This window comes from Tasmannia lanceolata, unplaced genomic scaffold (genome assembly GCF_043159265.1).
Source record: "Tasmannia lanceolata isolate RefF3 unplaced genomic scaffold, GAP_Taslan_0.1 ptg000018l, whole genome shotgun sequence".
NCBI lineage: Eukaryota > Viridiplantae > Streptophyta > Magnoliopsida > Canellales > Winteraceae > Tasmannia > Tasmannia lanceolata.
Genome location: NW_027518695.1, coordinates 10,117,616 through 10,144,895, shown reverse-complemented (window position 1 = coordinate 10,144,895; position 27,280 = coordinate 10,117,616). Strand labels below are relative to the sequence as shown.

Sequence of the window (27,280 nt, the reverse complement as noted above, 5' to 3'; positions counted from 1 at the left end):
AATTTATCTATTATCTATTTAGTTGGGAAGTGACAGTTTCTAATTGCAATCAAGTCGAATACAGATACATCTAAGAACAAATTAAACATTAAAAAGACAAAGTATAATACTGAGATATTTTTTAGGTTGATGAAAGTTCAAATGCATGAATGTTGAATCATAAAGAGCATAAAAGAAGGATGAGTTTTGTAACTCATTCAAGTCATTCTGTTACATAGGGATAGCGGAACGACGACAAGTATCAACAGAACTTCCAATGATTATTGCAGTTTACACACGTTACAAAAGTTGTCATCGGTTCATCTGCACTCCGAGTTTGCAATTGATAGTAGGTAGTCTTCCGCTGTCCACACCGACCACACTTGAACTGATCGGTTGTAGCTTTCGGAGCCGCCTCACGCTCACAATCAAATAAAGCTTTCTCTTTGATCTGCTTATTCTCACGTTTCCTTTGATCACTAGCCATCTCTCCAGGGGTCATATCAATTAGTTTCTCTGGTTTGACATGCCCAAGAAGAACTCTTCTCCGCAAATCCGGGTTGTTTGCATCCTTAAGGTTGAACATTATGGATCTATATTTAACCTTCTGCGCACCATTAGAACGACCTAATTTTTCATACATTACCGACTCCACTGATACAGCCACACGTATTGGGTCACATGCATTTACTTCATCCAAAATATCTTCATTGGCCTCACCAGAAACTTTGGACAAAGCCTCTGCGAGAAGTTCTCGGAGCTTGTCACGTATTGCATCATTACATTTGAGCATTGAGGTCAGCTTTGGAGGCCCAATAGGGGCTGATGGGGGTTCCTTTTCAACCTTTACTGTCTCGGCCCCTCCATTCTTCTCCATTTTGACAGTCTCACCCTTATCGACCTTCTCAACCTTCACAGATTCTGACCTTGAAATTTTCTGGGCCTTTACTGATTCACCCTTTTCGACCTTCTCAACCCTGAAGGTTTCTAACCTTGAAACCTTCTCAACTTTCATGGACTCGGAACGTTGAAATTTCTCAACCCTGACATTGTCCTCCTTTATGACCTGAGCCCTCTCAGATTTGATTTCAACTTTCGTAGAAAGTTTAACGTCAGAGTTGCTAGTTTTCTTGTTATTCTTGGCTGTTTCCTCAAGGACTACATTCTTCCAGTTCTCAAACAAGTCAGAAGCCACTGCCTGGATCTTCTCCCTTGGATGTTTTGCAAGAGGACGAAGACGTTTCCCGACCTGAAAGTCGAAAATACCTTATCAAAGGCAAGTTAAGGAGAAAAAGATATAGATAAGAAAAAAATATGAGTTTAATCTATTATAAAATGAGCATCAACCGGCCATATTTAATCGTAGGAGATTGCAAAATTTAATGGCTTAATGCCTTGAAGGTCGCAATAATATAATAAAAGATTACAACATTTGCTAAGAAAAAAACCAAAAAATGAAACTGGGAGGCCAAACCATGTAACTGTGTAAGATATTATTGAAGTAAAATGGTTACATGCAGTCTTTAGAATAGCTGGAGTAATTTGGCTTTCTACAACCTCTTTACACCCATCTCCAGAACAGATCTCCAACCAACTTCAATAACAATATTCGTCGCCTCTCGTCAACACAAATAAACTGCACAACCATTGCATGTTACCTTATCTAATATGGTTATAATTAAGTCCTTTGTCACCCATTACTGATTGCAGCCCTATTGCTCAGACAATCAGAATTCTGCAAGCCAAGGCATGGACATCTTCCCACTCAATATCCAAATATCCACCACCCAAGGCCGTAGAGCAGTGAGATCATCTTGGAAAAGGATTTCTTATATCCATTTGAAAGCGCGCGCGCACACGCACAAGGAAAGAGATTGCTCCATTTGTGAACATATTTAAAAAAACCATTGTATCACCCGTTATATCCTTCCAGTATCACCTGTTATATCCCTCCAGTTATATAAACACAAGAAAATTTAAAACTAATTAAAATATACTGTAGAATCAGTGAATCCTACCGGAATTGGAACAAAATTTCAATTAAAATTTCATTCCAACCAGCATAGAATCAGAATACCACGTATTGGGGCAGGAAACAGATTCCAACATTTTTATTGGAATAAAACTTCTACAAAATTCAGAATTGGAAAAGGTGGAGATAGAGGGGGACTCTTTGAATGTAATTAGGTGGCTCAAAGGAACACATCCAGTTCCTTGGAGATTTGCAGCTCTCTTTGATGAAATCCATGATAGGGTGGGTGGTAAAACCTTGTCCGTCCATCATGTCAAGCGTTCTGCTAATGGTGAGGCGGATAGGCCAGCTAGAAATGGGGTACCCAGAGAGAGTATTGAGCTATTCGATTTTCTTCCTCCTTATTTTGGGCTCAGGCTTTGCTTTTTTATTCTCTTGTACTTCTGTTTCAGACCTCCTCGGTCTGTTCTGTTTTAATAAAAATTCGTACGAATCAGTGAATCCTAGTTTTTGTGATTTGAATGACCGTCAAATCCCAAGATGTGTACTCTTTACCCACACAATATAGAGTTATAGACTACTTTTTTTAATGGGGATTTAAAATAACCCTTTATCAGAATAAATACAAATAAAAAAACCAATGTATCTGATTATGGGAGAACATTTGGAATCTAGAGTTCCCCTACTTAGAAAATAGAAAAAAAAAGATCAAATTTACCATTCAAAAAAAAAAAAAAGATCAAATTTACCAATGAAAACATCAGAAAATTTATTTCCAATGTATTAACTGCCATAGATCAATTCTCACAAAAGCCAAAGGGTGAATAAGGAAATAGTAAAAACTACAAATAAAAACAGGAAAAACCTTTGGCATCTTCATGCATATCAAGCTGCATCCGGCTCATTTCCAAAACAGTCATAATGATAATCTCTAGTGTTGCCTAGACATTTCTACCTTTTGGCTTATTAATGTGATGACAAATGGGGACACATTGGAACTGCTCAAGTAACAGGATAGATACTCAAGGATATGTACAGGTGAAAAACAGAAACTTCAACCCAGACAGTACAACTACAAACTGCAAGTTGGGTGTACATCTAAAAGCACATTCAAACCTAAGAGAAAAAAATCAAATATACACCCTCGAATAAATAGATTGTTTTTTTTTTCTGTTGTTGTTGAAGAAAAGAAAATAAATACATACTGTTCTTCCCATCCTCACAATCCAAACATAATCTAAAATATCCAAACTACAAATTCTAATGAACGCTCTAGAAAAAAGAAAAAAAGAAAAAAACACTCTAGAAATCAAAATCTAATGCACCCTTCTCTTGAGAAGAATAAAGCTATTTGTCTTCATTTCTTTTATGCAAAAAAACCCACAGAAACATTCCATTGGCTTGTAACAAAAATCGCTTATTCCGCCTCTACAAAGAATGAGATGTGCATACTATGATTGTGTTTTATTGGGGTAGTCATAATAATAATTATTACGTGTTTATATCTTGTGTTTTAGGGTAGTGATTATTGATGATGTGTGTTGTAAGTGGGCAAATGGACTGATGATGCATAACTACCTTTGTTCTTGTATTTAAATAGTTGTATTATTACAATGGAAATGTAGAGAATTTACAACCAAAACAAAAAACTTATGTTTTGGGAGAGTCATGGTTCCTCTCAAATTGAACCATTAGAAGGTCCTGTTGCCTCGAAATCAACCTCTGTCTTTTTCTTTGTTTACTTGTGTTAGGAGCAATTTTTACTCCAATGAAAATATAAAAAAGAAATTACAAACCCTAAAACCAAAAACGAAATATCTCAAAACCCTAAATCGGGTACCTGTGTAGAAACAAGCAGCTTCATCGTGACCGGAAAATCTCCTAACCGTTTCAAAGCGTCAATGCATCGATCCTCCTCCGATCCACCGTCTGACGTGGCGGCCACATCAGCCGATTTCTTGGCCGCTTCAAACACCTCCAGAAGCTCTTTCTCCATCGATTCCATACCTCCAACCTCCCAAAATCGATTAAAAATTTAAAGAAAAATAATGAAAAATCGAAACCCTAGAAATCGGAAACCCTAGCTTCGTTTTCACCATATGAGAGAGAGAGAGAGAGAGAGAGAGAGAACGGGAAGAAAGAAGTTACGGAGCAGGGACTGGGCTTTATATAGTAGATCGTACGGCTGACATATCTCCGTCGTTGGATTATTGGCGTTTGCGATGATCTAGAGCGGAAGTTTTGATTTTGCCCTCTGTGGAAGTGGAGCCAGTCGTAAGGAGAGATCCCATCGCACGTGCGGATCGAGTCTGCTCAAATCTCTACCGTACATGTGGCACATTTCTTTTAAATTTGTAGATTGCAACCAATCTTCCACCAACGCCTCTGTTTATTTTGAACCCTTTTTTCTTTTTGTTTTGGATTTTGAGAACCGATTGTGAGTATTTATCGGACTCAGATTTAAGTTTACTTTAGAAATCTCATAATCAGTTTTGGTCTCACAATCTGTTCTCAAAATCCAAAAGGTTTACTAATAGGGTCGGGATGGCGTAGTACTTAGTGATATTTTAGTACTTGGGCTACAGGTTATTTCAGGCAAGTAGATCATTTATCGAGAATGAACTTTGAGCTCTGTTTGGTTGCAAAAAGCTAGGAAGACGGCCAGTTGTCAATTTTTAGCTCAAATTCCATTGGACTACTAGACATGGAAGAAACATCATTATTAGCTTTTTGCTTAGGAGGCGCCTATATGGCGGGATTGTCCCCTCTCCTACTTTTCCCGTGCAAAACTTTGTTTTTGGTGGATTGTATGGAGGGGAGAAGAGTAGAATATGCCTTGTCAAGTGTAATCATTACTTTTTTCTCTCTTTCTCTCTCTCTTCTACTATTTATTTTGTTAATGACACCCCTCCATTCTCCACATGCTTTGACATCCAACCAAACACACTACCAAAATTCCCCTAATCTTCTCTAGACAAGTCTACACATATCCCACCCTTGTCACCTCCTCGTCGACTACTACTTCCGCTAAAATCTTAGCTAACAAAACAGAGCCCAGATGATTCGGAGTTCTTACAAAGTAGAAGCATGCATAGACAGTACATGACACCAAATAGCTCTACCAAAGAACTGATTGACCCTCCCTATTGACACGTACCTTCCATAGCTAAACCTATGGGTCACAACTCATATCTCCGCAAGTGGTAATTAGTTAATGAGTCACAACTCATCATATCTCCACAAGTGGTAAAACATGAGTGGCCATCCCAAGCATGCATGCTGATTGATAAATACATATCCTAATGCTAACGTCTTCTGTCTTTCAAACTTGGATTAACAACTTCCCCCCTTGAGGGTGTTTTCTCTTGAGTTGTATCTGTTTATTTCTTTTCTGTATTATTAGACCATCTCGATCTTTTTTAATGAATTCTACCATTCAAAAAAAAAAAAAAAAAACAACAACAACAGAACCCCAATGCAAAACCTCGCATGATTTTTTTTTTCCTTCAATTGAAGATATTCCATTATAAGAGACAAGAAATACACACCTCTCCAAAAAACAAAACAAAAAAACAATCTGCAAATTAAAAAGTTGAAAAAAACAGTAAAATAGATTGGAAAGATTATAACAAAACCAATGTTAAGAAAGAATATAAAAATAGGAATAGAGGGGAAAAAAATTAACCACCATTCTTGATTCTCTCAGAGGAATTTACAATCCAGAAGAGGAAGTGCGATTTATTCTCTGAGCGCCCAACTTGGCAGGGACACCTTTCGCTCCTCGGCCTCTTCCGGAGGACAGAGGCTTAGCTTTAGTTGTTGGCGGGGGAGCGGCAATGGCTGCCCATGGATCATCGTTGTCCTCCATCGCGCTAGATTTTACATTCAGAGGTTTTGACAGTGTTTTTGGTGCGGGTGCAGCAATAGAGCCCCAAGGATCATCGCCATCCTCGTCAGTCTTCACATTAAGAGGGTTGGATGCTGTTCTTGGTGGAGGTGCAGCAATGGAACCCCAAAGATCATCATTTTCTTCTTTGGCTGGCTTTACTGTATTTTTGGGTCTTGAATTCACAACTGAAAATTCAAACAATAATGCATTAATTGTAGTCCATGTTGCACAGGTACAGGCAGAGTGTTGGAACATGACATGGGTATCGAGCGTTGGATTCGGTAAACCTCAAAAAGAAAGATTAGTAGATTCGCCAAAATATTTTAATCAATTCTCAAATTTTAATTATAAAAATAAGATATTAAAAATTTTCGTAAGTAGATAAAACGTTTTATTTTCATTAAAAAAAACTTACTATTAGGATGGATAAAACTCAAAACAAGCAGTAATTGTGAAGTCATAGTAGTATTCAGGGAAAAAAGAAGTAATTGTGAAGTCGTAGTAGTATTCAAGAAAAAAAAAACAAGGAAAAGAGACCTAGAAGTGTCGCCGTGAATCCTGAAGTACTGGAATCCGAGACGTGTCCGACATCTGTACTTGGCCAATTCAGAAGAACCCGTGTAACATAGATAGCAGTAAGATCGCTTTCTAATTGGTAAACTTTAATGTAGAAATATATTGCGGGGAACACTCACTTAAGTAGCTCAAATATGGTAAACCTTGCACAAATTTATGAGATAATGATGCGGCTGACCCCTATCATGCATGTGTTATAGGCTAAAAATCACTGATCTTATCTGAAAAGTGCATCTATTGGATGGCTATGATCGTCCAGGGGAGACTTTTGGGGGACATGGGTACTTCGCCCGTTCAGGAGAACACGAATAACATAGATCACAATAAGATCTCTTTCTAATTGGTAAACTTTAATGGGGAAATATACTGTGGGTATACTCCCTGAAGTAGCTCAAATCTGGTAAACATTGCACAAATTTATGAGATCTGGATGCGGCTGACCCCCTATCATGCATGTGTAATAGGCTAAAAAGCCACTTATCTTATCTGAAAAGTGCATCTATTGGATGGCTATGATAATCCAGGGGAGACTTTTGGCGGCATGACCCATACATAGTGAGGACCAACCATTGAACAGTCCGGCTAATTGAACAATGTGCCCTGCCTGTATGACTGCTGACACCAGTAAAAGCATCCTAAGCATCATATAGTTACTTCTTATATTTGCTTAACTCACTTTGTAGTTAAAATAGCATGCATTTAAATATACTGGAAACAATCATCAAGGTCCACATCTACACCAATATGCATATGGAAGTGTGTTCATATACAGACATTTTTAAAACCGATACATGCCTATGTATGTACATCTATAGCTACATAGGCAGGTGCCTTAACCACACCTACAATGGGTAGTATGTTAATTCTCATTTTCTGGACCACACAGTTTAAGACAGTACTCTTAGCTTCCAAGAAAAATGTTTCTTCTGTTATCTCCAACACACGGAGGAAGGCATACATAAAAAACTCAAGATTGGCCAATCCAATGCAGTAGCAAGATCATCTTATAGAATGTACAAAAACTTGGCAGTGCAAAACCCACCAATTTTGTGAAAGAATCATCAAAGTGATTGTAGGAGTTTGTCTCATTCTCAAGATCTACGAATCTGAGTTAGCTAGGGTAAGTCATCCCGACCAGGATGCACCATGTGTTTGGTTAGGAATACTTAGTCTAGCCAACTCTTGAGAAGAAAAAGATTATAACACAGAGATGATTTTTTCCCTCTTTTCTTCAAGGGCATGCAGAGCTAAAGATGCCAAAACCTTATAAATGCTTCTTCGATGAGATGCACAACCTATCCATTGCAGAATTTAATGGGTGGAAACTATAAAGGGTGATATTCACTTACGATGCTGTTTTGGTTGGATTACTGGCCGTTTCTGAGCGGCTTGTATGTTAGCAAGGGCTGGAGGGGGCTTTTGCTCCTCAACTGGCTCGAACTCGTCCCAGCGATCTTTATCAGCGTCGTTCTCTTCATCGATTCCATTTTCAATTTCTCCCCAACCGTCTGTTGATGTTGGAGATGGAGGCATGGGTTGATCAGCAGATTCGGTATTGGAACTCGCATGCACTGGCGCAATATCTGGAGGATCCATCACTGAAAGAATTGTCATAAGAAACAAAAGAAGAGGTTAATCCGTTAAAAAATACAAAAAAAAGGAAAAAGAAAAGGTTCCGACTATCCAATGTCAACATCTGTGCCCAATACATCAATGTTTACAAAAGAACAGATGCCTTACACAATGAGAATCAATACATTACTTGATGGTTATTATCTTGTATGACAAAAAATTTTATCTCTTCAGTTTGAAGATTTAGTTGAATCAAGTAGTTCTATGTTAGACCAACAAATTTCTCTTTCTATGTTATTCAATAGTAATTGTACTAATTATGTCCATTTGTACAAAATTATAACTTCAAGTGTGATTTCAACACTCCAAGCCAAAGCAAGAAATTGGGAAGTCCTCATAACATCAATATAGCTCCTTGCAGGATTCCATACATATGGTGTCTAGACTGTGTATTGTACAAAAGGATTGAATCATCACATGGTTTTATTTGAATGGTGAAATAATATTAATGAGAAAAAAGAGAAAAAAGACCTAAGACATAGCTAGTCAAGGCGCGTAGGAAGAAAAAGAAAAAGAATAAGCAAAAAACAAGCCCATCCTTCAAGGGGAAATATTATCAAACATATCAAGGGCGCATCTAGAAATAACACCATGGGCTAACCATCCGCATCAGCAACGGCGAAACAGAAACCATGTTGAACCAGGGGAAAGATTATCAAACATATCAAGGGTGCATCTAGAAATGACACCATGTAACCATCCGCATCAGCAATGGCAAAACAGAAACCATGTTGGACCATTATATGGTTAATTTAAAAGAAGACATATTATGGCAAAAGTTGTTTTTTTTTAAAAGATATGATACAACAGAGATGGATAACACATACCCGAGCTGGCATTTGAGGTTGCAGAAGGAATTGGCATGTTAGCATTTGCAGAAGCAGGTGGAGCTTGTTCCGGAACTTTTCCCTTGAGTGTCAACGAGCTCATAGCCCATCTGCAAGTATTTTATCGCAATAGTCAGTCTCCTCACCATTATTTTTCCTGATCAAGTTAAATGGATTACAAGTTCATGATAAACTAGAAAAGTGGTTTCAGAAGGGCCTGGTTCTATGTCATCACCACATTCAATATACTAGTTCAAAGATAACCACACATATCATGGACCTGTTCTGCTGGAAGGCCCAGGGCCTCAAGGCGACCCACAACCTGGTTCCAGCAGCCATATATCCAACAGTCCCTACCATCTCACCTTATCATCACGCGTTTGATTCCCCTCCTCTTTCCAAATCTCTTTGGGCCCTAGTTTGATAGTTCATGTTATTTCAGTTTATGGACAGATTATTAGACTTTGCCGACTATGATTTATAGATTTGATTTTTTCTAGCTTGATCATATTGTTTACAAAACTACGGCTGAATTGTCTCTAGTTGTATGAAAACAGAATTTGCCTTTTGATTGTTCTTGGCTGCTTGTTCTGTTAATGGAATGGTGGAGCTGTTTTATTGAATTTAAAACTCATTTATGCTCCAAAAGTTCTCTGCAAAGGACTCTGGAACCCTAGGTTTGAACGACATATTCATGGGTAAGGGAATAGTTTAGCTGACAGGTTAGCAAATTTTGGGGAATCTGTAATCCTTCAGTGGTGTGGGATGAAATGCCTCCTCTGTAGCTTTTTTTTTTTTTGGTGCTAGGGTTGTGTCTTTGCTTCCCTTCTTTGGTAGGAGCTCTTGCCCTCTTTTTATTCTAATACATAATTCGACAAAAATAAAATGTATATTAGATAAATGCACAACAGATGCAATTACCCTAAGAAAAATGGTTCACTGCTTTATCATCAGTTCATGACCCCCCATAGAAGATAGAAGTGACTCACCCAAGCAAACTTGCATTCCCAGGTATTGATGGCAGTCCACCACTTACAGCTCCGCTAGTATCTCCTGTAGTTATCTGCATGGAATCACAAAAAATTTTGATAACACCTCAATAAAAAAAACCTAAAAGGACCAACCAACTGGACCAAAATGGAAAAGTTTGCAGTTAAATGTAATGTTGTAGTGCATAATAATAACCCCTATAATACAACCTCTATAAAGACATACAACTATACAAGAAATTCATATAATACGTCTAATAATTTCCTACTCATGTTTGAAATGAAATACTTAGAATATTTTGTCACAACATAACAAGTTGTTAGTCTATGTTTCAGAAGATCCATATGCATAACCAAATGTGAAGAGATATGATGTATATGTTGGAATAGAAAAATGGCAAGGTAAAGAAAACAAGAAATTAATCACATACCTTTTCATGATGTTGTTTTGCTATCTGCAAAAATTGATCAATAGCCTGAAATGCTTTTGTTCTGACATCACTGAAACATAGAAAAAGATAATATATTACTTTGTCTCAAGTAATTTAATCAAATGATATACTTGAGTGCATTCTACATTAATGAGAATCTAGACAACAGAGAAGAGATACGACCAAAGCAAAGGAAAGAGTTTGAGATCGATCTTTTCCATATAAGGTTCGGACCAAGGCCTTAAAGTGGTGTCTGCAAACATGATTTCTTGTCTGGAGAGGCGACAAGGGCCATGATTGTATTAAGCTTTCAGCTAGAAAAAACTGCATTCTATAAATATAGTGATCAGTTACTTTTTGAGATGTTAATCTATTATAGTTATGTTTTCCGGATTATGTTTTCGATTTTATCACTCTGATTGGATTTTCATCAAATTATTTATGAGTCCCTCCCTCGCTCCCTCCCTCTGGTTGTTTGTGAAGAACTATTTGTTGTTTGTGTGATTGCTCAATTCTCTAACAAGTGATTGTTCAATTCTCTAACAAGTTTACTTTTGGTGAATTCCAAATATTTCTTGACAAGTAGTGTTTGGCATAATTTTAATCTGTCATGAGGAACTATTTTCACAAAGAAAGAAAGTTTCCCCATACCTTCTATTTTTTTAGTATTGGTTTTGTAGCAACAAGAACCTTTTCCTATTCTTTGAGAGGTTAATACATTTGATGTTTCCATTAATTATAGTAACAAATACAGATTTTTTGGAATGGATAGAAACAAATATATTAAATAAGAAAAAGAAGCCCATGTCACAAACATGTGTAGAGGATATCTAAAGATGAACCAATAAAAAGAACATATAGAAACAAATTTTACCTGTCGGAATCAATAGCAAGTATAACAATATTGGGTAGAATGCGAGTTGCAATCTCGGTTGCGTCATAGTATGAACTGGTGGCACATAGAGCCATGACTCCTGCCATGATACAAAGTACATGGATTAAATCTCCTTTGGTAAAACCATAATTATTGTAGTTATTGAACCTTACGAGTAGTAATCCGAAATAATATAATATACAATCAACCAAATAACCTCCAGAAATAACACATTCCATAGCCTAGAAAATTACAGAACAACACAGTAACAAACACTGGTTAATAATGGATGCGGTGCAAAAGCATAAAACTTGATGTGAAATCCATATACCTGCTGCACGAGCTGGAGAGAAGCCATCACGCAATGCACGAACAGTAAATGCATTAATCAACACTCTCCTCCTTGTCTGAAATGAATTTTCAAATATATCAATAATTTATTTTTTTTGAATGGTTAAATGTATCAGTAAATTTGTACATCAACATACAGTTTTTCCTGATAACATGTTACGGTCAGGCCGAAAATGTAACGTGCAAGACTACATTGACTAATTAAAAAAAAAAAAACTCAAAAAAGGGACACATAAGCATACAAAGTGAATATGTATAAACAGTTTCCACTTTTCAGGATGACCTTGTCAAAAGATTCAATGGTTTAAATCATAAAGTTTTTGGACAATTCTAGGAACCTATAAATTGAACAAGCACAGTAGCTTCATGAGACTTACCCCTTCATTAAGATAGCCGGCTATGTTCCCAAGAAGGATGGTAGTATTTGTTCTAATTGCGGGTTCTTCATCCACCTACATGAGTAACAGAGTAAGAAAACAATAAGTCCATAAAAAAGTGAAAGAACTTTAATTGAATATAATGTCAGAATACGTAAAGAATATTTGTGAATAGGATCTTTCCACATGTGAAATAAAAAAAAACTGAAAAAAATGTCAGAAGACACACAAAAATTTGGTACAAGTTCAATTGTATTAACAAATGAGTCTTTTGGTACCTGCAACTTTGAAAGATACTTCAGCAAAGTTCCCGAAATAGTACGCTGAGACAACTGCAATTCCAAATCCAAACAAAAATCAATCATTTAGGAAAGATTTTAGGAATATGCCAAAGAGTATAAACATGAAAGGATGAACGAAGAGAATTAAATACCTACAAACCATAGACGTTATGAAGAAAAAAGTTATATTTTGCAAGAAGAGTCCCAATTTGTGATGAAATACCACTAAAAACGATATATGGTAGGCAGCATCATTGGACTCCACAGCAAAGTAACCGTATCTTATGGATTGGATGTCAAATCGGTATGGCACCAATACCACCTTGTAACTCTATGTGGTGTTGACATAAAATTAAGGTCCTTGGAGGAATGATGCATCATTGTACCCTTTTATTGACTTTACTGTTTCAAACATGTGCGACAATGCATGTCACTAGGTGTTCAATGTGATGAAGCCATTACGGATGGCTTTCTTGCTTATGCGATGGTTTCCAAGTATGTATTTTGTGATTATTCTAGCATTTCCCGAAGTTTCCTCTTAAAATTTTATCATTTGCATATGTTTACTTCGTTTCCGTGATTTTACAAGATTTCCACCGAAATTTCCAGCTGAAACCGAAACCGAAACTTAAAACCTTGATTGGCAATAAATCTTTCAAAAATAGCCACAAATCCTTCAGTATCATCCATTTCATAGCCAAAACTTAATGCATGGTAAATCAAAATATGAGCAGGAAAAAGGAAATTTCAACAGATTGGACATGCCATACTGAATTGCAAAAGATCTAGTAACTTTAAGCAACATTCTTGAAGGACCCATTATTGCACCCTCCATCAATAGGCACGAAAAACATTAATGTTGATATGATACATTATCAATACACAACATATCAATGCTGACAATTTTCCAAGAAGGTTTTGCATTATCAGCCTCTCCCAATAGAACCAGAATGAAAAACAAACAAGCATCAATATATATGACCCATATTTATCACAACTTCACAAGTAGTAACCCCATTTTTTTCTAGACCTAATTACCACAAAAACTATGGATAGATACTTTACTTGTATAAATATCACATAAAATCAGAACCAAAGTTTCGTAGAACCAAAAAAGTTAACACTGATGAAAAAGGTATAACTTGATGAGGTTACGTACCTTAGGTGCCAAAACAAGCATGGACTTAAGTGTCAATTCTCGAAGAAAAGCAGATGTATCAGAGAAACCAGTGGCAACATGAGGGAAAACCTAATCACAAACATCATCCAGACAATTTAGGAATTCCAAGCTGATAGTAAAACTAAACTAAATTCAATCAGAGGATCAACATCTAAAAATAGAGTAATAATCGGAGTTTGCCAAGTGTCATAAAAAAACTTTTCTGTTCACATACTTGCTCATCAACAACATTGGCTGATAATGATTCTCCATATTGTTCTATGTGCTGCAGCAGACCAACTCGAATAGCTCGGTCATTGGAGGCAAAAAGCTTCACAATAGTTGGAAGTATCTACATGGATGAAAAAAGAATAATTATGGTCTAACATTGGATACATATCACCATAGTTTTAAATTTCGACCGAAATCCGAAAGTTCGGTCCGAAATTTCAGATTTCAGTTGGGACAGAAATTTCAAATTTTTGGATTTGGACATAGATTTTGGACGAAATCAGGTCATTTCAGCCGACCGAAATGACCGAAGTTAAAAAAAAATAAAAAATCGGTTTCAGACCGAAACCGAAATTTGAATCCATGCATATCACGGACTTGAGAAAGGATTAAAATGATCTAAAAGAAAAATGCACTACCAGAACAGCTGAAAGAGTACGACCTTGACACTGAATTCATCTGTTGAAAGCCAAGCGCCCATTTTCAATAAAGTAGTCAAGGCAGGAGCAGCGGCTGAACCAAATTCCAAGGCAGATGCTAACTGAGGAAGTAACTGTGATAACAAGATAGAATTATGTTTGATATTGCTCGTTGTGAAAATATACCAGAAATAAATGGTGACATAACCATGTTGATCAGGAAAAGAAAAAAAATGGCATAAAAACACGTCTTCTTTTTATTTAACATCTAAGAGTCACACCTTCTTAAGAACAATCTGGCGAGGGAGCTGTTCAGCCAAGTTAGGAAGCTTACGGAAAAAGGTATCCTTCTCAACACTGTCCTTCAAATTTAAAACCTCCATGAATTGTATAGTCTCCACTAACTTATTCTGAAAATATTCTGCCAAGTAAAGACCTCATTCAGTCAAAACTAACCAATAAAAATGAAACTTTGCAGGTTGCAATGGAACAATAACATAAGGTTAGATCCCATAACTATGATCAAAGAAATATAAGAATCAGAAGGACTCAGGAATGTCACACAGTTTATTGGTGCTGATTGTTGTCTTTCATATTAGAAATGTTAGATGACAAATACATGGCCAAATAAGATGACATGCACTTCCTATGCATTCTCCAAATATCAATCAGCCAGAAGGCCCAGAACATAAAGTGATATACCCACAATTGAATCTAAATAGGCAAACGCATCACCGAGATAAAACTTCTTGTTGCATTTCTCCATTTCCAAATATCTTTAAAATACAAGAAACCGATGACACACTCTAAAATTTAAACCTAGTCGAATAGGACCGGAAGGTTCTACAAAATTTGACTGGGTTAAAGCCATTTCAGAAATGTATAACGATGTACCAAGATGATACAGCAAAAAATTATAAGGAAAAATTATAAAATAAAGTAGATTTGTTGCAAGAAAGTTATAATCAATTAGATGGGCAGATTTTCAGTATCAGGACCTTCAGAAAAGAGCACATGGTCCGAATATGAATTGATATGCAAGTTTTCACGGTTCTGCTATGATAATTGTAACCATATCCGGTGGGTATGGGCAGTATCGAGCAAATATAGAACTGGTATGGCACTAACTGTCAAAAATTGTAACCATATCCGGTGGGTATGGGCTGTACAGAGCAACTATAGAACTGGTATGGAACAATATCAGTATCGAAAATCTCTTATTTTAACCATTTTGATTCTTTTTTTTTTTTTTTTGAAATGACCATTTCAATTCTTTTAACTTATCTTCCTCTAAAACTTAGGGTTTTTCTTAAAGGTTGGTTCAGGTCGGGTTGATGCCAACCCAACCCGACCCGAGGAACCCTTTTTCCAACCCGAACCCGACCCGAAGAACCCTTTTTTCCAACCCGACCCAAGTTTTTAAGCTTACAAAAAACAATTCATAAAAAATGTTGGGTTTCATTCGGGTTGGGTTGCCCAAACCCTTAACCCGAACCGAACTCAACCCAGGTCGGGAAAAATGTACCCGAGCACGACCCGAACTCAACCCAACCCGTCCTTTTTTCAGGTTGAACCCGACCCGAGTTGCACCCCTAGTTTTTCTTCTAAGATTTACTCGATCAAGCCTCAAAGCACATATGGAAGTGTGGATTAATAGATCAAAGGTGGATCAAGAAATTCACCCCCCCAAGCTGCTCATAAGAACAGAAACAAAACAAAAAATGAAACAAGTCAAAGATGGATCCCAATCAGGAAACCTCACAAACAACAAGAGTATCACGAGGAAAGAGAATCCGCCGTGGAAACTCTCCAAATCTGGAAAAAGATCTCCATGTCCTATGTGCAATCCAATATCTCCTCACTAGAATCCATTCCACGATCAAATGCACGAGAAAGCTCGATGCATGTGAATTCATTCCACAATAGAAAGCTAACACTTTTGAGGTAAATGATCTAAAATTTGCCCACTTTTGTCAATGATTAGTTCTAAATTATCAGGAGAAATGCATAATCCATTGAATATGCATGCTTCCAATGTGATTTGCTGAAATTTGCTGAAATTATCTTACTTCTGCTCCTTTACTAATTTCTTAACATCCATTTTTCATTTTCTCAATAATATATATATATATATATATATATATATATAGAGAGAGAGAGAGAGAGAGAAAAGTTGGTGCGCTTGAGGCGTTATAACGCCTCCCATTGGTTTAAATGTTTGGGTCCCACATAGCAGAACCAATGGGAGGCATTATAATGCCTCAAGCGCACAATCTTATAGCTCATATATATATATATATATATATATATATATATATATATATATATATATATATATATATATATATATATATATATATATATATATATATATATATCATCCTTGTCTAACCCCTTATTTATTGTTGAAACCACTTCTAGTTCTAATGTAGATAGAAAACTGGCAGAGTGGCAGAGAAGACATGTTTGCCAGACTTGCTAGCACACAAGAAATTCTATAAATTATATTTAAATTATCAAAAGAAAATATTGGCTAACATTCTAAAAATCATTAAAAATAAAAGTAAAGAAGAATTTATGGTGTAAATAACATGCATTGGCCTATTTATGCATCATGTGGTAAACAAGCCAAAAAAAATGAATGTGTTTCGGCTGATATGGTACATATATGCTTACTACTTGTTAATACACTGACTGAAATTGATATTTTAAACCTTAGTTAAAACTTAGAAGCGTCTTTCTTTCCATCAATTGTAGTTGCATGAAGTAGAAGCCAAGCCAAAGAAGCTAAATGATTTGGTTGAAATGATGTGTAGAGAGAAAAATACAGCCGATAGGTTCTTAGAAAGGACAAAAGGAATTAACTAGATTTTTTTATGAGGTGGCTTTGGAAACTAAGTGCTCTGAGCAAATTCTTAGGAGGAACTCCTCATGCTAAATAGTTGTATCCAGAGGGGTTCTTTGGTACTGAAGGAAAAGAAAATTCATGAGAAGGTTTACATTCAAGAAAGAGTTGATAAAGAAATAGAAGAGTTCAAAAAAAAAAAATCAAATTTGGATGAAATAATGGTTCAATGGCCCATTTAATCAAATCATGGTGTTTAATAACATGGCAAGACCTCTATTGGTAGCATGCTCACCCTGAACTAGAACTCAATCTCATCACCTCTATCTCCATGACAAGACTATATAAGAAGGAATTTGATATTGGGGATTATGCTTAAAAAAATGTTGTCTAGCCACTACATATGGAAACAATTCAATATTGGAGATTAATATCCAGATATTTGATGATGAAGTTTGTGTTTAGATGGGTCGTTCTAATTTTTATTCGAGGGTGTGATGCAAGTCAAGCTGAAGTTCATGAGCAAGTATGATTTGAGAGAAGATGGTTGATTGAGATCCAAAAGTAGGCCCTTGTGAGAGCAAAAGCCATGCTAACGTCAATAGTGGGCCATTCAAAAAAAAAAGTCAATAGTGGGCCATACAGGGCTTCGCACATGACAAAAACCAGCAAATTGGGACATTATGATATTATGTTTCTTTTAGTGATTTTATTTAATTTTTTTACAAGTAGGTTATAGTGGCCCGATGAAACGAAAAAAGTGAATGCATTTTTTTTCAGAACTTCGAATCTTTCTTCTTTGGAAAGCTTTCTGGTTGAGAAAGTAGTAAATTTGGTTGGGATGCATAATACGTAATGGCGAAGGAGTCCTTAATTGAATTAGAAAGTAGGAGCTCTAATTTAACAGTATCGGTTATAGAATCTCATGTTCTAGGTTTTCTTGGATAACAACATATAATACACTTCTACCCTTATTTTCGGTTAGGACTATATCAGGGTCTTAAGGTGTTTTGTACCTATGTATATGAAGTTTTCCTATCGGGTTTTGGGTTTTACCACCTTAGATCATGTTTTGGTCAAATTTACTGTTGTTTAATTGTTTATCTCTATCTAGTTCAACTTTGCACCATTCAACTGGTGTGTTTGTAACCATTTCAAAAAAAGAAAGAAAAAAAACACTGATGTGTCCATATGATTGTTCAATTTGCTAGCAAGATTTCTACTTTTTGTGTATTCCTTGTAGTTTTCTCGGATCAGTGTCCAACCAAACTTTCAGTTTAAAATGTTGCCTTTTTTATATTTTTATTATATCATTATAAAGACAAGTGAACTTTACTTAATGTGATTAGATGGCTCAAAGGTTCCCACCCATGCCCTTGGAGATTTGCCACTTACTTTGAAGAGATACTATACCGGGTCGGCGAAGCAAGCATATCCTTCACTCATGTCAGGAGATCGGCTAATGGAGAGGCCGATAGACTAGTTAGGCAGGGAATCTTGAAGGAGGGCGTGGAATTGTTCGACTTCCTCCCTCCTTAAGTTTTTTATTTTGTCGCTTGTGTGGGCTCTTTGATTTCCGTATTCTCATTTTTCTTTGCCTGTCTTTATTTGTGTTCTATGTTAGCTGGACCGCCTCGGTCTAGTCTCTTGAATGAAATTATTCGCCATTTCAAAAAAAAATAAAGTGAACTTTACTATTAACAACAATTAAGAACTGAAAATTGAAAATTTCAGGTAATAGTCCCACGAAATTGACTGATCACTAGATCTTTCTTTCTTTCTTTCTTTTATTTTGAATGGTAATATTTTGAATGGTAAATGATCACTAGATCTTGTTAGGTGAAAATAGTAAGAATATCAATACAGAATAATAGACATAGGACACTGGCAAACTATATAAAATGGATCCCGTGATTACAATTATTCTATTAAAAAATAGCATTAATAAAATCAAAATAGGAACAAGATGAACTCACCACTGTTATCAAGCTTTGAAGGATTCAGTCTGCGAGAGGAATGTGAATTCAAGAGTCTCTGATAATCTGGAAGCAGAGACTGTGAGACAAGAAAAATATATAAATGCAAATGGAATTGAATTTATATGCTATGTACATATATCACATTTAGCACAGTTATAAATTCTCGTTGTAAAAATTTCAAATAAAACATTCCATAAGGAACCAGAAACTTTTGGCTTTTCAATTGTCATCACGGACAATTTATAGAGATAATAATAGATTTTATTTTTTTTGAATGGCAAGAAAAAAAACATATATTGCAAGAGGAAAGAATGACCAAAAGAATATCATTCTTTTGACTATGAGAAAAATCATGGGAATAGAAACCTAGTATGAACTAATAACCCCAGCTATAAGTACTGACCTTCGGAATGTGAACAGCATTACGTAGCTCTTCCATTTTTGCCAACTTCCTTCCAGAATAAAGCTCATAAATCAGACAACCTAACAAACACCATAAGTTTGAAGTCAACAGTGCATTAAACTCGACAAGTTAAACTTATAAGACACACACAATCCATGTATGAAATATAACCACTCACCACCAACGTTCCTACAGAATGTTTTCATACACTAAAATGTTTGCAACACTGATATGGACTCAATGCGTGAACTGAATAGATATTCTTGTTGGACAAAGTACGGGAAATATCAGAGATCCAATCAACTTGGAAAAGAAAAAGATAACAGTTTTTCAATGGGTACTCAAATTAGGCTAAAGCACATGTGGCGCAACACAACCACTGACATCCTAGGTGCAGAATAATAGAACAAAGTTTCCACTATGTTGTTTAAAAAATAAAATATACGCCCAAAAAATGTAGAGGATCTTTTATGAAGATACACTTGTATCAAAGTTGTCCCAAACAGCCCTTCTCCTAAAATTGCCAAATGTACCAAAGCAGGGATATATTTGTCACTTTACTGAAATATTGGTTACTTATATCATTAGATATGTCCTTGAAAAGATGGCAGAAAAGGAAAGGCTGTCTTGTCAGGGGCATCCCTGACACAGACGTGTCTTCCTAGCAGCACTCATTAATGATTGTAAGAAGGAAAAAAATAAGTTTGTCAGTATTCGAACTCCACGCACCACCACTGAAACAGAAGCACCTCTAGTGACTAGACAGCCCTCCACCACCACTCCTGAAACCCCACCCCCCCCCCCCCCCCCCCCCCCCCCCCCAAGCATATTAGGCATCCTATCAAAAAGATATCAATTGCTATTGAGCGACAAGCAACATTTGAGAATCATCTAAGTAGAGTTAGAATGCGAATCAATAAAAAGACCATATACATAAAGGTGTGGTAGTGTACCCACACAAATCCATTGAAGACTCACCCAAGCCCCAAGAGTCAATCGCCCATGGTGGAGATTTTCTGATTGTTGTCCAGTCAGATTTTTGCAACTCTGTCGGTTTGTATTGTAATCCAATTAGCCATTCAAATTGCTGCATCAAATATTCTTCTGTGAGAAACATTGAATGTTAAACCTGATTAACTTGAGCAACTCTAGACAACCCAGAAGACAGTCAGATCACATTATAGGCCACAAAGTACCAGAAGGTAACATGAGGTATGGAAATAACAAACTGAAGTCAATTTCATATACTAATCAAGGGTAAAGGGTCATATTTTTTAAAGTAGAATTTTAAAACCTAAAATCCATGCAAAACAAAGAAAACAAAAGGTCGATCAAGTCAAATATCTATGCATGTTCCATTAAACCTAAAGAACCAACACTGTCTACATAAAAAGTTGATAGGAAATTATTATGGTTCATTGATGATTACTCAATTACAAAAGAAAAAAAGGCTACTCAAACAAACTTAAAACATCTTCTATTTGTACAACACTTAAGCAATTGGGAAATGGATATATAAATCCTCATTCTTTCTTTCTTTTTTTAACAGGTATAAATCCTCATTCTATAGAAGTAAATCCTGTTTTTTAATTTGTGTTCTAAATGGTTAAAATGAAAAATCATGTGAGGGAAATTCTGGAGAAGACATGTTGCAATTTAGTATATTATAGTCTCTTACATCACTGCTACAAAATTCTGGATGCTAATAAAAAAAATGATCTATAGCTAAAAGCCAGATGGTTTCCAGTTTTCCCATAATAAAGTTTCTTACATGAACCCATCACTTAAGATAATTATCAACATGCTATTCGTTCATTTCTCCCCATATTTATTACCAACCACCACTGCAAATGACTATGGCAATCAATTTGCCAGGTTGACAAGAATAACAACTCAGAACCATCCATGCCATTTTACTATGTATATACACATATAGGCTACTGATATTGGCACTACCATGTTTTAATAATTGCTCAAACTCGGCTTGTCTTTACTTTTTTAATTGGCTTGCGAGAGCTTTTTGGGAACTCTAATAACCATTGACAGCTTTTTAAATAATAAAAGACAAGATGACTTAGTGCAATTATCAAAACATGGTTGTGCTGATATCATTTCCATATGTGTGTGTGTGTGAATAGAAAACACAACTCATCGCGCTGTGTGCCACCAAGGGCTCAATTTTAAGCCGACCACACCCCCATGCCATTTCACTATAAGCAATCATTGGTTGATCAGTTAACCACATCCTAAAATGCGAAGCTGCAAGGTGCTAGTATTGAAGCAAACAGAAGTTAGAAAGAAAATGCAAGTAACAAAATCACACTCCAACACAAGAATTACCAGCATTGGACCAGTAGAAGCTTCATTGTGCCCATCAAACTCTGATAATACATCAAAAGCATGGAGCTTCCAGTCCAAAGTTTGTGTGACGACAACACTAGCCATGCAGACATTACCATGAACCTGCAATAATCATATGTAACTGAATCAAATCTTCTAATCTTCCCCAAACTAGATACGCCCTTAAAGAATATAATGGCTAGAGTTGAAGGAAAATTGAACAAATGCAACAGAGTGAGAAGATCCAGAATTTTCCAACACAGCTTTCTGGGAAACTGGGACTGTAACACCACATTATATACTTGATCAACTAAATTGGAGCTCCTGAGTTCTTAGAAGTGTTGTAAGAAAATACTTAAGCATTCATACATTCAGAATGCTTCAACATTATCTACTTTATTTTTTTCAGGAATGGTAGGTTATGAATATGATAACAAAAACACTGATCCCTCCCAAAAGATATGGCTCAGACCAGCCGAAAAGTAGTTCTAGCATGCCATAAATAACAGCATCCAGATCAAAGCAGACAGCAGTACATTCAAGTTGTTCCTTTAATTATAATTTGATCGATTTCCTGTCTAGTATCCCAGAGCAACCATTCTATAAATGTATTAGTTTGCAGTATCTGCATGACTTCCTACCCTTTCCAATTATATAAAACATTAGAAACAATCTCAACTGTTACAACATGTTTAGGGATATGCTAATATTAAAGCTAAGCAGCCAATAAAATGCATGAACCATTTTCTGCGAAATGTATGCATAAAACATCATAGGCACTTTGCTCCAATCCCAAGTCATCAGACCCAATGAATTTTAAGTACAAGCAAAGCAATGATGTCTAAGATGATTGATCAAACTGAATGTAAATGTAAATAGATGCCCTAGACTCACAAGTTTGCAGTCATTGTTTAGAAAGCTCACAGCTTTTGCTATCTGGTGCAATCCCCATGAGTAGTACTCATCCCTGCCATCAGAAATACGGTTAACCACAAAAGTAGAATACTCATAATCTGTTCTGGAAGCTCACCAGTATAACAGACAGAAAGCTGGCTTTCAATATCAAAAGAAACTAATTATACATCTCAACACAATTGCCACCTCGGGGTAATGGATTATACTACAAATCTTACATGATAAGAGTTAGGTTTTTAACCAAGAGCTTTTAGCTGGTACGTCAAAGAATTAGGCCTTTTTTTAGTTTTTAGAGCAAATTTCAGGATTCTCTAACAAAAAGTGTGCTTCTATAAAGTAATACTATCTGTAGCTAATTTTACCAAGTGTTCTTCACCTTTAATTGATGTTATTTCACAAAACCCTTCCCTTCTTTTTAATAAACCATTTTACAAAGATCCACTACAAAGAATAGTGTGAAACCTCATCACAAAAAGGAACCAAAAACACTCAAAGAGTAAACTGTAATCAATCTTGCAAAAGAAGATGATACAAAGTTGCCGAATGTTACATGCAGGAAATTTCTTGAAATCATTTATCATCATGTCTATGGCAAGTTCTGCAGCCCACTTGAGAAAAATGCTAGCAAGCTTTTCTAAACGAAAATTAAGCAAAAGAGTTATAATTTAATATAAGAGAGATTAAATACCTCTGGGTACCTTCTAAGCCTAATTCCTTTATCTTTTCTGACAGTGGCATAACAGGCTCAGTTACAATGTAAACAGTAACCTTGGTAGTAGAGCCATCAAAAACTTCAGTTTCAGAACTATGAAGAAATGACAAGATATTTGGATGCCTGACCTGCAAAATGCAAACTGTGAACCTTGGGTGCTAATGAAGTTCCAAAAATCAAGTATAAATGTTTCATTAATGGGCCAACATCAAATAAGTTATTTGAAAGGTTTTAGGTCAAAACCTAGCAAAAAAATCTATTTGCCAAATTTAGAAGGATAATGGAATACTACGTTGTCGAGAAAACCATGCTGTGAGGTGACTTAAATCTCTTTATCAATCATGGAAGATGTCATCCAAAGCACCTCTGAAGGACAATTTGATATCGTCTAACAATTTCAATATTTCATATTCACTGCATTGATTATTACTCTGAAGGACAATTTCATATCATCTAAGAGTAATCAGTGTTCCACATACGGAATGTATAAATTTCAATTTCAGTCCATCCGGTTCATTTCTTCATGAAAGTTTTCTAAAGGATTCATTAGCCAACCCCAACGAGTTTGGGACAAAGGCTTAGTTGAGTTGAGTCCATCCGGTTTACATTTCAGTACAGAACTGAGTTTACCAATGTCACATCAACGGGGCACTCAAGGTTCTTACGAAGCCAGCATTACATAAAATGAAAACAAATCACAGAACCAAACTTCCGATACCGCCGGAAGAATCAAAACCCTTGTCATACAGACAAATGTAAAAATCCACAGCAATATAAATACCTTAACGATCTTATTTATATGTCAAAAAGTGTCATTACATACGGAGTCCATTTTTTAAAAGACAAAGCTTCTTATATGGTAAAAGACAGCATCTTACTGTGCGCAGGCGCTTCACACCGTTGCGAGCAGCAGCCATGTGTCCATCTTGGACATTACTCCCTGAAAGAGAAAATATGGATACCAAAGACCCATCATCCTGGTAAAACAAACCAACAAATCATTGTAAAAAAAGATCAAGATACAGAGAAGAAAAACACAACAAAGTAAATTAAATAGGCATCATCTTATTCTATAATGTCATTGCATACACAAAAGTCATTTGCTTTAAGATTTTTAATTATTGAAGATTATTAAAAAAACAGCATAAATGAGCAGACTGAAAGACCTGAAATGATCCATGAAACTTTGCATGTTACGGCATTAGCACTCACTGAAGATTACAGGTGCACGAGTACAATGCCACTTTTGAAACCATGCACATATCCATTAAAAAAAATAGGCCACTGATATTGGCACTAACATGTTTTAATAAGTATACTAACTAATCTATCCCATCGGTTTGGATTTTTTCCAAACCATAACCGAACCGATTGGCAGTTGAACCGAACCAAACCGAACCGGTTTTGACCGGTTCGGTTTGGTTCGGTTCACGGTTTATCTGTATTTTACCTATAAGTAATGGGCAGTCATAAATAGAAAAAGACATAATGGATTAATATTGGACGAACCGTTTGATTTTGGGGAAAATGGACTACTTTGGACCGTTTGATTTTGGGGATAATGGACGAACCGTTTGAAGTTTGAGTTGAACGGCAAAAAATACTAAAAAGAGATATCTGAACCGGTTCGGTTCGGTTTTCATATCAATTGCCGGTTCGGTTTTCATATCAATTGCCGGTTCGGTTCGGTTCGGTTTTGCGGATTAATATTTTCTGAACCGTGAACCGAACCGATTGGATCGGTTTTGTGAAAATCGACCGAACCGGTGGATAGAAAAACCGAACCGAACCGAACCGAATGGCCCAGTTCGGTTCGGTTTATCGGTTTGAGCGGTTTGGTTGTGCAGCCCTATGCATTATACAAATGATGAGTTTCTAATTAAACATGGAATGGGGATTTATTTATTTTTAAGTCATTTTACTTTGCATTTCGTTTTATTTCATTAATATAGATAATGATATTTGGTAGGCAGCATCATTGTACTGTACAACAAAGTAATCGTATCGTGTGCATGGGATGTCAGATCTGCATGGGACCAATACCACCTCATAATTCTATGCCGTACTAACATAAGTGGGGGTTCCTTGAGGGGTGACTAGTCATTGTAATTTCTTATACTTCATTACATTGTACTTCTTTATTAACTTTATTTAATGTTCCTGACACGTGCAATTAGGGGAGTCAACGGGTCCACCTGTGTCACGGTCACGATCCATTCAAATTCCTTATCGGTTGGATCGGATTCGGATTGTTCTTCGGATCCTACTTTCCACGTCACGATCACGATCCATTTTAAATCGGACCGTCCATCGGAGTGTCCTATTATGTCCTACTAAGCTTAGCACACAATTAATTTTTTTTTAAAAGAATTAGCATGTCAGTCCACCACAATGAAAAGCAGTGATCGACTTCAAAGAAGTGACTAAAAACAGGGAAAAATATGTATCCACTATCCAGTATTCTAAGAAGATAATAGAAACCAAAAACTTAGCAGGAGTTTTCCGTGCATACTGCTCGGATGCTGGGAAGGCAAGGGTGCTGCGATGGCGAGGGTGAGAGCAATGACTAGCGATAGCGAGGGTGAGAGCAATGACTATGGACAGAACATTAATTAATGTCAATGGAGTAGATGGGTTATGGTTATCGATAGGAACATGAGATGTTCGTTTCACAAATGGGGAAGGGATACTTACACAGGAAAAAAAGAGGAGATTTATTTCGAAAAGGAGATTTCGTTCAATAAAGATGGAAACAGGTAACTACTAAAAGAATATGACTATTTTGACGAGAATACCCCCACTTAACATTGATGTTGTAATGATTTTGAGGGTATTTCTGTAAGATGATTTCGGACGATAGGAAGATGAGATGTTCGTTCTACAAATGGGGAGGGGATACTTAGACGGGAAGGAAGAAGAGATTTATTTCGAAAAGGAGATTTCGTTCAATAAAGATGGAAACCAGTAACTACTAAAAGAATACTATTTTGACGAGAATACCCCCACTTAACATTGATGTTGTAATGATTTTCAGGGTATTTCTGTAAGATGATTTCAGAGCATGACTGTCCCTAAGGACTTTCGCAGCATGCCTGGATCCGATCCAAAAAATTTCAGATCATATGATTGGGAATCCGAAATATGCCCATGGACCCTCTTGGTATACTTATATCCCGTTCATTAAAGTTCAGATTCGGATAGTCCATCGGACCGTCTGGATCCATTGACACCCTTACGTGCAATAAAGCATGTCACTAGGTGTTTGATGTGATTAAGCCATTATAGATGGCTTTACTGTTTATGTGGTAGTTTTTAATTATGTATTTGTGCTTATTCTAGCATTTCCCAAAATTTCATCTTAAAATTTCATCATTTGCAGATGTTTCCAAATGTTTCGTGATTTTACAAGATTTCCACCTAATTCTCAACCGAAACCGAAATGTTTCATCAATCCTGGGGCTTTTGGTGTATTGGTTAGTACCTAACACTCAACTTTTAAAAAAAAAATTAATGGTACTCAGAGACAACTATTACAATGCAAAATTCCAAGAAATTCACCTGCACATAACACACAGACGCAAACTCAATCAAATACTAACCTTCAGAAAACCTAAAAGTTCCAAAACGTACATAGACAATTTCAAAACATAAAAAAAAACACAAAATCTAAGCAATCAAGATCTGTGATTCGAGATTACGGAAGCACTTTAAGCAAAAAATAGAATATAATTAGACACGGTTTCGATCGATCTGAGATCTTTTGAAAATATTCGAAGGATCAAAGGGGGAAAAAAGCAGAATATGATGGAGAGAGGGGAAAAGGAATTGGAACCTTGGAGGTGCCACGGGAGTGAGTCCAAGAGCCCCAAGCAGAAGAGTAGGGTTCTCCAATATTATACGGGAGATCTTTGAGGCCCGTTCCAGATCCGGCCACAACCCCCTTCAGGAATTTCAGCATCTCTGTGAGAGAGAGAGAGAGAGAGAGAGAGAGAGAGAGGTGTTGTAGGTTATACAGAGATAGATAAAATATAGGGGTTTATTTACGTTGTCGGTAATCGGTATAGTCTTTCTCTTGGCGATGATGAATTCGCACCCACTA

The 27,280-nt window shown here is 36.4% G+C and overlaps 2 protein-coding genes across 5 annotated transcripts; both read right to left on the bottom strand.

The window, feature by feature from the left end:
• Positions 1–88: 88 nt before the first annotated feature.
• TFIIS (transcript elongation factor IIS) lies at positions 89–4,086 on the bottom strand. The gene is made up of 2 exons (XM_077360564.1): positions 3,792–4,086; positions 89–1,228 (listed from the first exon to the last, which is right to left on the bottom strand). The coding sequence occupies exons 1-2, from the start codon at positions 3,954–3,956 to the stop codon at positions 242–244; spliced, it is 1,152 nt and encodes a 383-aa protein (XP_077216679.1). The 5' UTR covers positions 3,957–4,086; the 3' UTR covers positions 89–241.
• A 1,341-nt stretch (positions 4,087–5,427) lies between these two features.
• CTEXP (kinase family with ARM repeat domain-containing protein) lies at positions 5,428–27,280 on the bottom strand. Of its 4 annotated transcripts, none has more exons than XM_077358724.1 (22): positions 27,014–27,280; positions 24,060–24,158; positions 23,158–23,309; positions 22,449–22,521; positions 21,555–21,677; positions 20,193–20,301; positions 19,215–19,294; positions 18,809–18,887; positions 14,269–14,408; positions 14,011–14,121; positions 13,573–13,689; positions 13,338–13,427; positions 12,176–12,229; positions 11,898–11,972; positions 11,501–11,576; positions 11,170–11,269; positions 10,296–10,365; positions 9,865–9,938; positions 8,876–8,985; positions 7,766–7,999; positions 6,378–6,431; positions 5,428–6,025 (listed from the first exon to the last, which is right to left on the bottom strand). In XM_077358724.1, exons 1-22 carry the CDS (start codon positions 27,137–27,139, stop codon positions 5,664–5,666), a joined length of 2,508 nt encoding a protein of 835 aa, XP_077214839.1. In that variant the 5' UTR covers positions 27,140–27,280; the 3' UTR covers positions 5,428–5,663. The 4 variants fall into 4 exon arrangements, with proteins under 4 accessions (XP_077214839.1, XP_077214838.1, XP_077214841.1 ...); XM_077358723.1 differs by having other exon boundaries at positions 7,766–8,014; positions 27,014–27,273; XM_077358726.1 differs by having other exon boundaries at positions 7,766–8,014; positions 24,060–24,121; positions 27,014–27,136.

Coding starts and splice junctions, on each gene's coding strand:
- TFIIS (XM_077360564.1), bottom strand. CDS start 3,956: ATGGAATCGATGGAGAAAGAGCTTCTGGAGGTGTTTGAAGCGGCCAAG. Junction 1,229..3,791: donor AGCTGCTTGTTTCTACACAG/GTACCCGATTTA, acceptor TTCGACTTTCAG/GTCGGGAAACGTCTTCGTCC.
- CTEXP (XM_077358723.1), bottom strand. CDS start 27,139: ATGCTGAAATTCCTGAAGGGGGTTGTGGCCGGATCTGGAACGGGCCTC. Junction 24,159..27,013: donor ACTCCCGTGGCACCTCCAAG/GTTCCAATTCCT, acceptor TTGTTTTACCAG/GATGATGGGTCTTTGGTATC. Junction 21,678..22,448: donor TAAACAATGACTGCAAACTT/GTGAGTCTAGGG, acceptor TGATTATTGCAG/GTTCATGGTAATGTCTGCAT.